General features: G+C 44.0%; 1 protein-coding gene across 1 annotated transcript in view; it reads right to left on the reverse strand.

Moving 5' to 3' along the window:
• The window catches only part of LOC115600088 (dymeclin-like), a 134,226-nt gene that overhangs the window by 33,533 nt on the left and 82,613 nt on the right, over nucleotides 1-18,080 (reverse strand). Inside the window, exons 11-12 of the mRNA XM_030468316.1 lie at nucleotides 10,688-10,801; nucleotides 9,309-9,403 (exon numbers count right to left, since the gene is read on the reverse strand). Of these exons, the coding sequence (XP_030324176.1) occupies nucleotides 9,309-9,403; nucleotides 10,688-10,801 (209 nt within the window). The remainder of the gene's footprint in view (nucleotides 1-9,308; nucleotides 9,404-10,687; nucleotides 10,802-18,080) is intronic.

Genomic DNA, 18,080 nt, shown 5'->3' on the forward strand with positions numbered 1-18,080 from the left:
TCACACAGCACCTGCAGGATGGGCAAGGGATTAGACCCAGCCAGCACGAGTTTAGGAAGGGCAGGTCATGCCTGACCAACCTGATCTCCTTTTATGATCAGGTGACCCGACTGGTGGATGAGGGGAAGGCTGTGGATGTGGTCTACCTGGACTTCAGCAAAGCGTTTGACACTGTCTCCCACAGCATCCTCCTGAAAAAGCTGGCAGCTCGCAGCTTGGACAGGAGCACCCTGTGCTGGGTTAGGAACTGGCTGGAGGGCCGGGCCCAGAGAGTGGTGCTGAACGGGGCTGCATCCAGTTGGCAGCCAGTCACTAGTGGTGTCCCCCAGGGATCAGTATTGGGCCCAGTTCTGTTCAATATCTTCATTGATGATTTAGATGAGGGGATTGAGTCCATCATCAGCAAGTTTGCAGACGACACTAAGCTGGGGGGGAGTGTCGATCAGCTGGAAGGCAGGAGGGCTCTACAGAGGGACCTGGACAGACTGGAGAGTTGGGCTGATTCCAATGGGATGAAGTTCAACATGGCCAAGTGACGAGTCCTGCTCTTTGGCCACAACAACCCCATGCAGCGCTACAGGCTGGGGACAGAGTGGCTAGAGAGCAGCCAGGCAGAAAGGGACCTGGGAGTCTGGATCGACAGGAAGCTGAACATGAGCCAGCAGTGTGCCCAAGATGAAGCGGGCAGGAGCCCTTCTTGCTCCTAGGGCTGATCCTGAGGCCTCGGGGCTTAGCCCATTCCTGGACGATGTCCTAGGGCTGTTCCTGAGGCCTCAGGATCAGCCCTAGGAGCAAGAAGGGCTCCTGCCCGCTTCATCTGGAGAATTCTCAACCTTCTTTCTTTCAACCTTCTTTCTTTAAGGGGAATTAAGCATACCCATATATTCGCTCGATGTCAGCCCCTTTCTGGCAAAGTCTCTGCAAGTTGTCTGAGCACTCTTCACAAAGTCTCTGCAAATTGTCCCAGGCACTTGCCCTCTGTTCCTGGGGCTCCAGGATCTACCCTTTCTTGCCTGCTTCTGGGGCTCCTTGAGCTGTGGGCTTCTCCATCTTCACTGAAGAGTGAGAGCTCTCTCTGTGGGTGTCAGCTGCTCTCTTATTGGCCCCCTGCTCCTGCACATGCTCAGGAGGGAGGCCAGACACAGGTGAACCCACACCCACTCATCAATAACTCAGGGCACCTGGTCCTGTCTCACTACATGCCCAGGTAGCCAAGAAGGCCAATGGCATCCTGGCCTGTATCAGGAACAGCGTCGCCAGCAGGTCCAAGGAAGTGATTCTGCCCCTGTACTCAGCCCTGGTGAGGCCACACCTTGAGTCCTGTGTCCAGTTCTGGGCCCCTCAGTTTAGGAAGGATATCAAGGTCCTGGAGCAGGTCCAAAGGAGGGCAACCAGGCTGGTGAAGGGACTCGAGCACAGACCCTATGAGGCTGAAGGAGCTGGGGTTGTTCAGCCTAAAGAAGAGGCGGCTCCGAGGAGACCTCATTGCTCTCTACAACTACCTGAAAGGAGGTTGTAGCCAAGTGGGGGTTGGTCTCTTTTGCCAGAAGACTTTCAACAAGACAAGAGGGCATGGTCTTAAGTTGTGCCAGGGGAAGTTTAGGCTAGATATTAGAAACAATTTCTTTACGGAGAGAGTGATCAAGCATTGGAATGGGCTGCCCAGGGAAGTAGTGGATTCTCCATCCCTGGAGATATTTAAAAAGAGACTGGATGTGGCACTCAGTGCCATAGTCTAGCAATTGCAACAGTGGTTCAAGGGTTGGACTCGATGATCTCTGAGGTCCCTTCCAACCCAGCCAATTCTATGATTCTATGAAAGAGGGGAGATTTAGGTTGGATTTTATGGTGAAATTCTGTGCTGTGAGGGTGGGGAGACATTGGAGGAGGTTTCCCAGTGAAGATGTGGCTGCCCCATCCCTGGCAGTGTCTCAGGTCAGGTTGGATGGGGCTTGGAGCAACCTGGGCTGGTGGGAGGTGTCCCTGCCCATGGAAAGGTGTTGGAACTGGATGATCCTGAAGGTCTCTTCCAATCCAAACCACTCTGGGATTGGATGGAATGTCATCCTTGCCAATCCCCCATGGGGATGGGTGCAACAAGTGCAGCTGAGCTGTCTGTGGGTGATGGAGAAGGGATCTATAAGCACTTCAGGAACCAGTTCCTGGAAGAAATCCATTCACCATAAATAAATGTAGAAAAATCACTATAACCCCCAATTCCCACATCTACTGAAGAGCCCTTGAGGCATTTTGTATGTGAATAATCCAAGTTGTAGTGGAACACAAAGAGAACCACTGTGAAGAACGCCATGAGCTATCTGGGTCAGATGACTCCAGGGAGGGACACTGCTCTTTTTTTCTTGGACCCAATCCTAAAACCTGGGAGACATCTGGGATCTCAGGGAAGTGAAGCTAACCAAATAAGATATCAAAATGTTCAGGAAAAAAATAGGAACATACTTTTATATCTTTCTTTCAGGATCAGTCCTAAAGCTTGATAAATTATTTTATTGTAAGCTTGATAAATTAATTCTTTCTAACGCATGGTCCTGTGAAAGCTTTTCAAGACCACTGCTTTCATTCTGCAATGCTGAACTTGATGACAACAAAAGCTTCTCATCCCTTTTCAAGAACACTGTTTTATCTGGCACTGCTTCCATATGGACAGAGAGGGATGAACACATTCCAAACTCTGCCTCCTAGACACAATTTCTTATTAATAAAAAAAGAAAAATACACAATCACCTTGAGGCAAAAGCACTGAAGCAAATTCAGGAGCAACAGTGAATCCTAGAATCATTTTGGTTGGAAAGGATCTTGAAGATCATCAAATCCAACCCTTAACCCAGCACTTTCAAGGCCACCACTGCCCCATGGCCCTCAGCACCACATCTCCAGGGCTTTGAAATCCCTCCAGGAATGATGGGGACTCCAGCCCTGCCCTGGGCAGCCTGGGCCAGGCCCTGACAACCCTTTCCAGGGTTCCCAAGCTCCAATCTAAACCTCCAGGTCAATTCCTCTTCTCCCATCCCTTGTTCCTTGGGAGCAGAGCCCGACCCCCCCTGGCTCCAACCTCCTCTCAGGTCCCTCAGCTCCTCCTCAGAATGATGCTCCAGACCATGAGAACAATTAGTGGAGGTTTTTCCATTAATGGACAGGATTTCCTCTTCAAATAGAACCAGAAAGATAAAGAGACTTTGGGAAAAAAAGAAACAAGGGATTTGATGTGGAGAGATGTTAAATATTTACCAAAGTCAGCCCAGAGCTCCACGTGCATTGAGCAGCAAATGTAATTTTCAACTCAAGGCACAAATTTTTAGGCAGCTCGTGAACACTTTCCAAGAGCTGTTGGGAAATTGATGCTCCCATCACAAGAGAAGAAAAAAGGCCCCGAAAGCAGTAAAATTCTTCTCCTGTATCATGGCGCAGGTAATTTCAATCCTCTTTGTGTCTGGCATGCCAAATAACATCCTTGTAATCCCAGGATAGAGTCAGGTGAGGGGGAGGAGCAGCACCTGCAAGCAACACCTTCCAAGCTTGAGGTTGTATTTGAGTATAAACTCCATAACCAGGGCATGGTTGATGTAACCCATAAAAATCTGAGGATTTTTCTTCTCATTGAGTGGCAAGTGCCAAACTAAATCCAGGAAAGCTTCAAGCTATGGGGGAAAAACATGTTTGGAAAGCTGACTACTTACAAGGTTCATTCTGAGCTAAATATCCCTGAACCTGCCCTAAGTGTCTCAAGACATGGGGATAATTTCTTTCAATATTCCCTGTGTTTGTCTTGTTAATGTTTTATAAGAGTTCTGCAAGGCCAAGGGGGTCTGCAAGAATTCCATTTCATCCGCTTGCTTTTAATTCCAGAGGAGAAGAGTTTCAGAGCTGCTGAGATGAAGACATTTGTCTTGAATTAGGACAAAACTCCAGGGGTGAGAATCAGAGGAAATTGTTGGAGAAAGCAGCCTGAACCAAACTCCCACCCCAAACCCCGAAGACAGGCATGGAACAATGAATCAACAAGAAAAAAATAAAGAAGACATCATTGCCATGCAAGCCAGGCTCCAAATCCCTCCCCTCTGAGGACATTTTATTTGGCATGGCTTGGCTCACACTGCATGGGTACATCCCCAATTCTCTGGCTCTTTGCTACACTTGCAGAGCCAATTCCTGTGCCTCTCAGAGCTCACACTGACAGGGAAGATTCTGGAGCCTTTTTAGGAGTTAGAGAATCCTGATGGTTGGAAAAGACTTGGAAGGTCATGGAATGATTTGGGTGTCCATGACTGAAAGAGATTTTTCAAGTTTCCCTTTGAATGGTCCTCCCTCACATATGTGCTTACTTTCAATATTTCTAGGTGTGGTGTTCCTTATTTTCTTATTTTAGTTATCAGAATATTTTAGGAAAGAGAAGCCAGTGTTCTAGAGAGGACACCAAGTCCTACAAATCCCAAAATCCCAGACTGGTTTGGCTTGGAAGGGACCTTCAGGATCATCCATTCCCGACCCCTTTCTATGGGCAGGGACACCTCCCACCAGCCCAGGTTGCTCCAAGCCCCACCCAACCTGACCTGAGACACTGCCAGGGATGGGGCAGCCACAGCTTCTCTGGGAAACCTCTTCCAATGTCTCCCCACCCTCAAATTCAAGAATTTCTTCCTTATGTCCAACCTCAGTCTCCCCTCTCCAAGTTTTACCCATTTCCCTTGTCCTCTCCCTACCCCCCCCTGTCCAAAGCCCTCCCCCAGCTTTCTTGTAGCCCCTTCAGATATTGGAAGGTTGCTCTAAGGCATGAAAAAAATGCCTGGAAAACCTAAAATGTTAATTCCTGCAACTAAAAACTGAATTCCTCTCCAGTGTCACCAGGCAGTTATTCAGATGGATGTTCTCTCTTGGTATTCAAACTGCAATTCCTGAAGTGGATTCAAACTGGTAAATACAGAATTTTCTAGGCCATTTTCAAATTTTCTTGATGGATTCCTTTCTGCATAAATCAGGTTGGACATGAAATACATTGAAATTAATAAAGGACAGAGCTTTCTATTAAAAATGTATGATACTTTACCATGAACTCAGAATTCACAATACAGTATCTGGTCAAAAGTAAATGTATGGGCATCCATACATCCTCCAAGAAAGAAGAAATTTTGTTGGAAATACCAGTTTTAACTTCCTAATTGCAAATAACAGTGACACACATGGTGTAAATATTCTGATAAGGCTTCAAAATTTTCAAAGGCACATGAAGCTATGACTTGAAAGAAAGGGAAAATGCACCAAAAATACAGGATACTTCCAATTAATGTGATAGATTAAATACTTTTCAATATCAAGATCCAGTTTCATCTCCATTACTAAATATTTCCTCTGACAGCCTAACAATGCTGCACTTGAAAAATCAAAAGCACAAGTAAAAATTGTCAACATCCTTCACTGTCATGTCAATCCCCTCAGGATTCATGCACCTAAATGTAAACCTGAAAAGTGTAGGAACTCATAAATAAACCTATTTCCAAAGGAAAATTCATGTCAAAACAGATAGGAAATACAAATTAGGTCTTTTAATCCTGAAAAAAAATAGCCACATAACTGCATGAAAATTATTATTGAGAATCCTCATTTTTAATTGATTTTCTTAAAAGGATTTTAATATAGAGCCAGAAGCCAATACAGGCAGATGCTGAACAAAACAAGGGGTAGTGAAGCAGTTTGTAAGGCTTCAATTTACTGTGGAAAAGGTGACAATCAAAGACTCACAAAGATAATTTGACTCGAGGAAGCCTCAGCCTGCCCCTGCCCAGCTCCTGTGCTCCACCAAAATCCTGGGAAGGATCTTCATAATTCCCATTTGTCATTTGTTTTTTATTCCTTCCTATTAGCAGCTACAGCCCCTCAAAAGCACCCATGCCCATTCCTTCATCTGTTCAAATTAACACCAGGGCTTTTTCTCTGCTTCATTGCCAGTACATCCTTAGCACCAGCCAAGTTGCCCTTCCTAAAAAAGCATCCTCAATTTGAGGAGTTCACTGATATTCCACCTCTTCTTCCACACCTCTAAAAACCCAAACAAACTACACATGAAAAAGGAAAAATAATCAGGCAGATACAGAGCAAGGACTGACCCAAGTATGTGAACAGCAAGAGCGTGGCCTTCAGCATCTACAGAACAATTTCAGATCCATTGTCTCTGCTCCTGGCATTGTGCACTTGAGAGAAGAGCCCAGCACACACCTCCCTACAACCTCCTTGAAGGGAGTTGTGCAGAGCAATGAGGTCTCCTCTCAGCCTCCTCTTCTTCAAACTCAACATTCCCAGTTCCCTCAGCTTCTCTTCATAGGATTTGTTTTCCAGACCCTTCCCCAGCTTGGTTGCCCTTCTCTGAACTTCAGCAACTCAATGTCTTTCTTGCTGTGAAAAGCCCAGAACTGAACTCAGTAGCCCTTTTAAGAACTCCTTTTCTCCTAATTTTACCCAACCCCTGTGAGCACCAGGAAGATGACAGAAACCTCTTTCTCCATATTGTTCCCTGAATCTCCTACAACAGCCAAAGAAATCAACAAACCATGACACTGATAAAATTCTGTGCTGACTTTGGAGCAGTGCAACCAAGTTCTTAGTGGGTTGCATGGGAAGAGTTAAGAGAAAAAAAAGCAAACTGGAGTTTTGCTAGCCCCACAGAGTCATCTCACTTGACATGTGGATGTCTAGTTAGGGAGGTGTATGGCAACCTCTAGTGGTGCATGTCTGCTTAGAAACCAGGAAACTTTCCAAGAGATGAAGCTGTAAGGAAAAGCAGTTGCCTTAAGTCATCTTTTTGTCAGTGATTTTATCAGAAGTAAAGGGTCCTGAGATCTCAGAATGCAGCTGCTCAGGGAAAGCTCTTCCTCTCCATTTCCAAGCACTACCTGGATATCATCAAAGCTCTTTCCAAAGAAGTTAAAGAAATTAAGCCAAGTGATCCCAGTTTTAAGTGACAAATCCAACACCTGCAGTAATAATGAAATGCTTTACTTTTTGATAATTGTGTTTGGAGTTTAGAAAGCAAGCCAAGGAAAAACCTACCCTGGTTGCAGGGCTGTAACACTCCACATGGTTTTGCTTTGCTGCTCAGAGGCTACACAGCCACCTCTGGTTGTTCCTTGGCATTGACACATGGTTTTATTGTATTTTTTTATAATAGTCTACTAATTTGATATAAAGATACTCCAAGGGTCAGCACTCCACAAATATAAGAGACACAGTGCAGTGGAATATAATTTTTGGCACTATGCTGGTAAAGCAACTCTGTATATTTGAAATTAAAGCAGTGGTAAGAGTGGAGAGAGAAGGGAAGGTTGTCCAAATCAAGGCAGTCTACAGTAGAAGACATCCAACAACAAATGAACACTGTCCTGGATCTTATTATAAAACATCTATTACTTTTTTCTTTTTTTCTTCACTTCCAGCAGCTGCTTCTAATAGATTTAGACAAATCTGTCAATTTTCATGCTCCTTAGAATGTGATACAAATTACCCAACATGATGAATTTGTATTTTACTGAGCTCTTAAGACACTACATTGAATATTCACAGCTAATTCTTTCCTAGAAAATAGCCTTCAGATTTTAAAACAATTGGCAGTCTCTGCTCAGAATAGGATTAGGAAAAAGCCTGCATGGAAATGGAATTACTTATCACATTAAGAAAGGAATCATTAGAGCATCTGGTGAGGCTTAAATTATGACTGCTGTATTGCTAAGAAGATTTGAAGTTAAGTGTTTCACAGCTACTTAATTTAAAGACCCACACCCAAAAATCCTTCATATAATATAAAGCATCATCATCTTTTTAGGCTTTTCCTTCCCAGGAAACACTTGTTGAGTTTGGATGCTGAAGTTTATTCTTTCAGAGATGTTTGCAAGCTGATGGCAGAACCAGAAGAGAAATTTAAATATAAATATTCTGCTTTGGCATCATGGAGCAAGTTGGGTCCATCAGTGCTGGCTCCATTTAATAACAGGGGCTAAGAGATTACATAAGGTGAAATAAATAAATGAATTTCAAGCCTCACAGGGAAGCCAGCAGAGAACATGTTTAAACATTTCATAACCCAACTAAATCAAATGAATCCAGCTGAGATTACTTTGAACCTGGAGTTTCAAGTTTGAACAGCAGATGTCCATAAATTCAGAGCATTTTGACCAAAAGCCAAGCCACTCATGAAGCTACCCTAGATGGCTACAAGGCTACTGAGTGATGATAGCAGCTGGGACTAGCAAGATAACCTCTTCCTGGCCCAAATGTAACCTGAGGCCAGACTTTGGCCTGCAGGAACAGCAGTAGAAGAAAAAGGAATAAAATCAGAATCAAGGAACATAGGAAAAAGGTCTGCAGTGGGAAACAAAGCATCCCACTACTAACCTGACCAAGTTTTTGAGCACCAAGGCCATGTATCTCCCACCACACCAAGAGCTGTGACTTCAGAGCTCAATGTTTGCAAATGTTTGGAAAACTCAAACTCCATGTCTATGATTTGAAAGATGAAGAGAGCAGCTATTTGACACAATGTCTGTGACAGGGAATGGGGGAAAGGCTCCACTTCACATTCTGAACCCTCATGAAAAGAGGGTGAGCATCAAGCAGGGAAAGGCAACAGCAGGAGTATTCATTCTGGTTACTTGGCCACACTTTTACAACCATTTTCCAAAGAGAAAGGGCTCCAAGAGTTAAATTCTCAAGAGCAGCAGTTGAAGAACAAGAGGTGTCTCTTGTTAAGCCCAGCCCTTTACACACTGCTCAGGCAGGGGCAATCACAGAATAATGCACAGGTATTAATCACAGAATAAGCACAAGTTGAGGTTATAGTTCCCATATTTGCAGGGTCTCATCAGAAAAGGATTGTTGCTTTATAGCTGATTTAACAAAATTTTTTGCCAAGCACAAAGAAGAGAGAAAGCAAATTGAAAATCCAGTCTGCAGAATACCTGAGACCCACCACTCAGTGCATTTCTATAACAATGTGATACACGAGTGAAAAAAAAAATGCATAATTCACACAAATCCCTGTAAAATATTCTGAAAGCAGCTTCTGAGCTGTCCTGTTAAGAGAATCCAAGTCAGAAGTTTCTCAGAGATACTTTTTTGTGCACTTGGATTCAAGTATCAAGCAAACAATATTTTCTCTGGGATTATTTAGTTACTCAAGTTATCATTTCAGCTATGCAGTTCATTAGTAGCTACTAGGGCATATAAAACTCCAGTTCCTCTGCTCCTGAGTTTCACCACAGATGAGTTTCAAGCAAAGTCTATTTGTAAAATTTTTTATTTACCTGATGATCCTCTGAGCTGCATACTGATGAAGTGAGCGGAACTGTGCTGACATGTTTGCTAAGGCTGCCAGACAATTTGTATGAAGGTATTTGTCCTGTCAGAAAGAAAAAAAAACAAAAAAAAACCCCACATTAAATTGTCCTTTTGATACACAATGACACCCACTGCAGGAATCATTCAAAAGGCTCAGCAATACAGCACAGAATCACAGAATGTTAGGGGTTGGAAGGGGCCTCGTTGCTTTAAAGGATGTGGTCAGAAGCAGAGAGCAGAAATTTCAAGTGTAGGTACTTGGGGATGTTTTAAATATGCTTTTCTTAAAGTATTATAAAAGAATGATATGTGTATGTCTTCCTATCTTTAGCAATGCTGATTTAGAATGAGATCACAGGTGTAAGATACTGAAAGACATTCTCTCCTCCTCCCTTCCTCTCTCTCCTTTTTATTGACGTATCCTAAAATTTTCTTCTTCATAACTCATCTCCCTATTAACTGTTTAAGGCATTCTAGATATCCCACAACTATAACCACATGATACTTCAGAGCTCTGGTCCCCTTGTTAGCATCCCTGAAAGCATTTGACCAGGTAGCAGCTCAAACAATGGCCCTGGCAAAGTCCAGGCTTACCACAGAACCAAATTTATTCACTTATACAATCCAATATGGATTTATTTTCCCTATTCAAGTCTAAAATATTAATTTACACAAAATAATCCATTCCAAATCCTATACATCCATGCCAGGAATGCCCTTGTTTCCTCACATTCTTTTGATGATGAAAGCTAAATCCTTATGTCTTCCAATTTAAAATATATTCAACATTATTTTTTCTGCTTTTTATTAAAATTTGCCTTTAATTGTTTAAAATATTCAAAAGCTTATGAGAGCATGCTTCTATGTTTGAGACAAGGCACAGAAACACACACAAAACCACCCTGACACAAGGCTACAAAGTTGAAGCAGTTTTGCTTTGCTAGAGCACAAAATGGTTTTATGCCCCAGTCAGCGTCCTGTTTCATAAAAATATGAACAATAAATAGTGCTGAAATTCTTACTTCTGAGTAACTGTATAGTAATTGAAACTCTAAGGCCTAACAATGTAAGGAAACTTTCCTCTCAACTGAAGATAAGCAATTTGGTGCCTGAATCATGGGTTTCAGAGAAACCTCCTCAATAGATGGATGATAAAACAGAGATGGGGTTACAAGTTCAGAACCACTTAATATTGGGTGTAGTCAATCCAGCTGATCTTCCCATTCCTTCCCTCCTGTCAATTCAGCTGCCAACTGGTTGTGCCAGAAAAACCCACATTCTGTTTGAGATGGAACTGATGCTGTTGAAGTCAGAAATCCACATGTAAGAGCTGCAGGTAACTCACCCTCGTCCGGGTCATGTTGTACTGGATGGTTCTTATCACCACCAGAATCAGGAGGCTCCCAAGTGAGATCTCTGTTAAGACACGCTCAGCATACCAAGTGATATTTTTCAATATCTGGAAAAGAAAAAGAAAAAAAAATCAGACTAATAAAGTTCTGCAGCACCTAGGTCTGCAGAAGAACACAGTACCCCAGAGGGTCGTCTGGACTCTCACATTCCTTAAGATAAGTAAATTGGTTTCCAGCCTCAAGTGTCACAAAAACATATTGAATTCTAAAGCAAGAATAAATAATAATAACAATAATAATAAATATAAGTAAAAAAGAGACCTCTACAGTATTATCAACCAGTAGATGTCATCAACCTTATTCTAAGTCACATTGAAACACGCTAAGTGAAGAAAGATGGGGAAATCTGGCAATTCCCTGCTTTCTAAGCCCCATGCCACCTGCATATTATATATTTAAGAGACTCAGCAGTTATGGTCATGATCACTGCTCAACTCAAAGGAACTATGTTAAGATTTGAGAAATAAACAGGACACCAAGAGCTATTTTACACCTTTTTCCATGCACTCCAGGATCTGGACCTGTGAAAAACTTTTGGAATCACACTGTCGGAGACGGAGAGGGAAAATTAATACAACCAATATGGTTGATAAACAAGCTTCCACTTTATTGCGCAGTAACTTTCACTTATATAGTGTTTCTGTGACCACACCCCCGCCACCACACATCAACATAACATATTATTGGACACCCGGTGTGTTTACCTGTAGCACAGCGAATCCCTGGTGCAGGTAGCACAGAATTATGGGCCGATCTAATTGGCCCCTCAAACATGGGGTTGGGCACAGCAAATAGGTCACATCCCCTACCTTTTCGGGAGCATTCTACAACATTCTACAACATTACACTTATATTCAATTATCTATATATTCAATATTACCTGAGCTTAGAAACAGAAAATACTGTATTAACTTTGAAACCCCTATCATCAGTCATTAAGGCTGAGTTTTGTTTCCCCACAGCATTACATGCTGAACTCATTGAAATATCAACTGGATTTGTTTCATAACTTGTATGGAAATTATAAATCACAGAATTTTACTGGAAGTGAAAAGAAGGGAGCTATCCCATCCTCTTGCCAAAACACCATTGGTCTTTAGAGCCCAGACTGAGAAGAAAAAATATGAAAAAAATACTATTGTTTGCTTAGTCCTGTTTTATATGATTGAAGCAAACAACTGTCCCCTAGGTGGCTTATTCCAGATGCCTTGGGTTGGTGCAGGGGTGTTTTGGAAGCTGGGAAGCCACAGGGGTGGAAGCTCCTCTGGTTCCAACCCTGGTTCTGCCCATGCCTCTGCCAGTGACATAGTGAAGAAAGGGGAAAGGAAACTGCAAAAATGAAGTGAAATGAGGCAACCAGGTACCACTAATTACCAGGTAGTGGGCATGAGCTTGTGTTAAACCCACCTGTGTCTGACTAGGGCGGGCCTCAACTGCGCATGAGCAGGATTAGGGGGCCAATAAAAGGGGAGGCTTGAAGCACAGGCTCAGCTCATGCTTGAACTCACAATCTTGGTATTGCTTGGCTTTGTACAGCTTCTATAGGCACTGTGCTAACCTGATTGTGCCACTGGAGCTCAGTCTCAGCACCGCGCTAGCCCGATTGCACCACTAGAGCTCACCCAAAGGTGAGGCTCGAACTCATAGCCTCAGCATTGTTCGGGTTTGCTGTATAAGTACCACGCACCAACCGGCTGTGCCACCGGAGCTCACCCCCTGGTAATTAGTGGCACCTGGTTGCTTCATTTCGCTACACAAAAATATTACAAAATAAGACCTGCAGAGGAGAGAGGAGGAGGTGAGAGCAATGTCAGAGCACAGCCACCAAGGGGGTGAAGGAGGGGGAAAGGTGCCCGGGCAGAGATGGTGGTGGTGAGATGGCGGCTGTGCCCCTGCAGCCCATGGGGGAGCAGTCCCTGAAGGCCCACGGGGGGGTCAGTGTGGATTTGTAGCCCCTGAAGTGTCACGGGTGGGTGGGCAGATGTGGAGCAGCAGCCTCTGAGGGATCCCACAGAGGATCCAATGTGGATCTGCAGCCATGGAGGAGCCCGTGGCAGAGGAGGTGACTGTTCCTGAGGAACTGCACCCCATGGGAGGGACTCATGTCCCAGGGCTTCCTGAAGGACTCTCCCGTCAGCCTTTGAGGAGGAAAAGGGTCAGGAACACCGTGTGGGGAACTGACCCCAAACCCTCTGCCCGTCCCGTGTGCCCTGAGGGGAGGCGGCAGCGAAGTGATCCGGGCCTGGGGGGGGAGAGGTATCTGTCCACAGTTTCTCCTTTGTAGATGAAATTAGATTTTTTCTCTCTTTCCCAATTTTTTTGCCTGTTACTGCAATTGGGGAATGCCAACCTCCTGTCCTTGTCTGGATTCAGGAGCCTTTGTGTGGATTTTCTCTTCCCGTGTGGAGAAATTGACTCCAAACCCCTGCCCTGTGCCTGGAGGGGAGGAGGCGGCAAAGTGCCTGGGAAGAAGGGATGGGGGGGGGGAGGTATCTGTCCATGTTTTGTCTTTCTCCATGTAGATTAAATTGGATTTTTTCTCCTTCCCAAGTTTTTTTGCCTGTTAGTGTAACTGGGGAATGCCAACCTCCCTGTCCTTGTCTGGATTTTCTCCTCCCCTGGTCCCATACCCTGTGCCCTGAAGGGAGGTGGCAGTGAAATGCTCAGGAAAAAGGCATAGGGGGAGGTATCTGTCCATGTTTTGTCTTTCTCCTTGTAGATTAAATTAGATTTTGTCCTCCTTCCCAGGTTTTTTTACCTTTTTACTGCAATTGGGGAATGCAGATGTCCCTGTTCTTGTCTGGATTTTTCTCCTCCCGTGTGAGGAACTGACCTGAGGGGAGACGGCAGCTAAGTGCTCGGGAAAAAGGGAGGGATGGGGAGAGGTATCTGTCCACATTTTCTCTTTCCCCTTTGTAGATTAAATCAGATTTTTTTTCTCCCCAATTTTTTTTTGCCTGTTACTGTAACAGGGGAATGCCAACCTCCCTGTCCTTGTCTGGATTCAGGAGACTTTGGGTGGATTTTCTCCACCCATGTGGGGAATTGACCCCCGAACCCCCTGCCCGTCCCCTGTGCCCTGAGGGGAGGCAGCAGAAAAGTGCCTGGGAAGAAGGGATGGGGGGGAGGTATCTGTCCATGTTTTGTCTTTCTCCATGTACATTAAATTTTTTTCTCCTTCACAAGATTTTTTTGCCTGTTACTGTAAGAGGGGAATACAGATCTCCCTGTCCTTGTCTGGATTCAGGAGCCTTTGGGTGGGTTTTCTCCTCCCTGCCCAGCAGCTCAAGGGGAGGTGACCGTCCTGCTTCACTCTGCACTGGTGAGGTCCCATCTTGAGCACTGTGTGTCACAGCACAAAAAGGACATGGAGCTACCAGAGAGTGTTCAGAGGAGGGCTGGGAGGTTGGTGAAGGGTTGAGGGAAAACTGGATGAGAAGGCACTTGGTCTGCTCGGCCTGGAGGAGACAGAGGGGAGACCTCCTGGCAGCACTGCTTCCTCACCAGGGACGGAGGAGGAGCAGGTGCTGAGCTCTCCTGTTTGGTGACCAAGGATAGGACCTGAGGGAATGGTTGGAAGATGTCCTGGGGAAGTGTAGGTTAGATTTCAGGAAAAGGTTTTGCAGCCAGAGGGTTGATGGGGAAACAGTTCAGAAATATACAGGTTGTGAGCAATCCTGACTTACTTCAGGCCACATTGGGTTAATGGTTATTGAGGCCTAGTTAGAGGTTTTCTAAAAATGAGCTAATGGAAAAGAGATAACGTAATTGGCAACAGAGGAGGAAAATAATTATGTGAGAAGATGGTTCCGTGAGAATGGAATGTGTAATTGGAATACAAAGCCACCTGCATGATAAGATGGTGTAAACAAGGCTTCTCTATATAAGTGAGTGCAAATTGTTAATAAACGATTTCATACAATCATATTGATGTGCACATGGAATCCTTAAGCCTCCGCAGACTGTTTTCCCAAAAATGGCGCCCGAACAGGGACTAAGGATGGCCCGGACCTGGGACTCTCATGCTGTTGCTTCCAGGAGCGATGAAGACAGCTGGAATGAGAGAGGAGCGGAGAAGCCAGTCGAAAGGAGATTGCTGCCCCGGCAGTCTATGTAGCTGGTGCCCGGCTACGGAATAAACGAGCTCGGAATTGAAGAATCTTGCCCTGATCAGGTGAGCGGCTGGGGAGGAGATGGGGTCTTACACTCTCTAAAGAAGAAGAGGCAGTAGTTAAGCTCCTCCAATATATTCTCTCTAAGAGAGATTTATCATACGAAGGCAGGACCTTACGTGAATTGCTGAAATGGGCACGGAATAGAGACTTGATCCCCTCGATGGGTGCTGGTTTTGAGTTACCTACTTGGGAAGCCATAGGTATTGTCCTGTGGGATAAAATTAGCAATGGAGATAAGGAGGCACAATGCTTAGCGACACTTTGGAAACTGATTAGAGAAACCTTAAAAGAAATGAAAAGTGAGAGGAAAGCAGCAGCCTCAGCGTTTGCTGTCTTAACGCTTGATCTACCAGTACAGATGAATGCTCAAAATATGGACTTGACCTCTAAACAGCTATTTGAGACACCTAAAATACCCTTACCAGCACCGGAAGGGACTGTACTGATTCAAGCTCAGCCAGCTGTGCCATTTGACCCTGGGGGTCAGATGAAAAGCAAAAATGGGACCGAGAAGCAAGACCAAAAGCGACCGAAAACACCACCAGAATCGTCAGAGGACCCAGAGGGAGAGAAGCCGGAAAACACAGGCGAGGAATCTTGGAATGCAGACTCCCGACCTTGCACCCGCCTGCCGCAGCTCCCGAATGCTCTGCCACCTTTCCACCTCCGACGCCTGATTTATCTTCTTGACCACAGTTGCCATCAATTAATCCTCTGCTTCACCTGTCAACACCATCAGTGCCTGCTATAGAGCAACAGCCAAGGAAAGAACTGGGACTCGGAGACAAGCAACTAAGGAAACTGCTGAAGAAACTGACAGAACTGGAGACCAAGGATGAGTATACCCCTGAAAAAACCCTAGTTTTTGCTCCAGGGAACATCCCGAACAATGGAGCACTAATCCATTTTTACCCCCTGATCCGTTCCCTATTCCTGCTCCTATTTCCCTTAACCCTTTAACACCCACTGCTCTACCTCTTCCAGATCCAACATGGGGAGGGGAGGGTTGTGGGGGGGTTGTATTGTGTATCCAGTAACTAGATGGAAGGGAATTATTCAAAATGCTATAGTTGAAGGAGAAATGGTTCCCAATATGAGTCCAATGGTTTTCTGGTGATTGTGGGACCAGGAGGAGGAGGTCAATGGGTTGCATTAGATTGGAAAATGATAAAAGAAGCCAAAGTTGCCATTGCACAGTACGGTTTGAAATCGGTTTGAGTCATTTACTCAATCTCTTTTGCAACATCTTTTTACTGCTCAGTTGTTGATGCCATATGACACGAAAATGCTCATTGATACTCTGTTAGCTCCTTCTCAACAATTGCAATTTCATCATAAATGGTAAATGCTACGTGAAAATGCACCTGTGATTCCTAGACAGAACACCGATGCATTACACGGAGTGCAAGCACAAATGTTACTGGGTGCTTGTCCTTTTGTACGTGCAGATTTGCAGGCATGGTTTCAAACTGAAGTGTTACAGCTTTCACAAGAATTGGCATATAAGGCTTTGCAAACTGTTCATGATCCTGCACAAGCAATCCCCTTTCTTTTGCAAATATTAAACAGAGGAGAGCAGAGCCATATTCAAAATTTGTGGATCACTTCTACTCAGTGGTAATATCACATCTCGATTTGTTAAAAAAAAAAAAAAAAAAAAAAATTTTTATATGTTAGCATATGACAATGCTAATGAAAAAACTAAATGTGCATTAGGATTACTCCCAAAAAGGTGCTACAGCAGCCCAATTCTTAGAAGCTGCTTAAGGTAAACCTGCTTAAGATAAAGCTGCTTAAGGACTATCATTGCAATACAGTTCTCAATATTGATGTATATTGTGGTGCATGGTACACTGGTGTTTCATATAGAGATAAAAACTTGGTTGGTAATTATACTTGCAGTTTTGGTTTCAGAGATTGTACCACTTCATTTTGTTTCAGGGTGACTTTACCAGATTTTAGTAGCAATATCATTTCATTTTTGAATCTTCTAGTGGTTGTTGTTAGTTTTTCCTACATATTGGTGAGGAGTAAGACAGAAACAAAACAAAAAAACACAGTTATGAGAATGAGTATGCCTTTTTGGAGGCTGAAAGTTGCTGTGGAGAGTGAGAGCTGCTCCTGGTACAGAGAGCACCTCCACTCCTGCCTCCGTAGCCGCTTCTCGTCCCCCCGCACACACTGCTGCTGCTCAGAAAATGAGCCCTGCTGCAGACACCACAGGAGAGAAAAAAAAGTGTGTGTGTGTGTGTGTGCTTTTGCTGTTTATAGGCTTGGAATTTTGTCTCTAAAGAATTTTATTAGGCCTTTTTGGGCTTCAATTTAGCAACCATGGAAGAAACCAGGACTCCACCGTGCCGTGATCCGTGAGGGTTCTGGGGATGCTTTTGGGGCCCCTTGACTAATTTTTGTCGGATAAGCCTCCTCTACCCCTTTGGTTCTACACGCCAGTGGATATCTGAACTTCCTCATACTAAAAAGTTGTTAAAGTCCTTCCACCACAGTGTGAACTGTGCTTTTAGTATTGTGTTGTTTTGATAACAGGCTTTTGTTAATGTGGTAATTCATGTGATCGTTTATATGATGATTATGGGATCTATATCTATATCTTGATTGTTGATTGTGCTATTCGGTTGCACTGCTAAGCAGATGAACTTAACTTCTGATATTTTAACACAGATGCTAAAAGATGTTGATAGTGTCAGACATGCAGTTTTACAATATCGTGCTGCCACTGACTTTTTATTGTTAGCTTTTAGGTTATGTTTGTGAAGACTTGGATAGAGTGTATTTGCATAAATTTAGCTGATCATTCAGAGTCAATTCACAACCAAAAACGACTGATTAAGATAACATGAAAAAATTAACTGTTGCATATACTGGGTTAGATGAATGGTTAAATCATTTAAGGATATGGGGATAGCTTAGAGATTTCATTAGACAAGGTTTATCAATTGTATTTGTTATTATTGTTTTTGATTAAAAAAAAAAAAAAAAAAAAAAAGGTAGAGCGCGATGTCAAGACATCGCTGGAGTGGACCCGAGAGGGACAGATTGTTTTGCCCCTTATGCAGGACTATTTGGTTTGGTTACTGCGAACTTCAAAGGACCTGCAAATAGCCTTGGGACAGCTTAGCGGGGAAATAGCGAA

Source organism: Calypte anna, chromosome W, assembly GCF_003957555.1.
Source record: "Calypte anna isolate BGI_N300 chromosome W, bCalAnn1_v1.p, whole genome shotgun sequence".
NCBI lineage: Eukaryota > Metazoa > Chordata > Aves > Apodiformes > Trochilidae > Calypte > Calypte anna.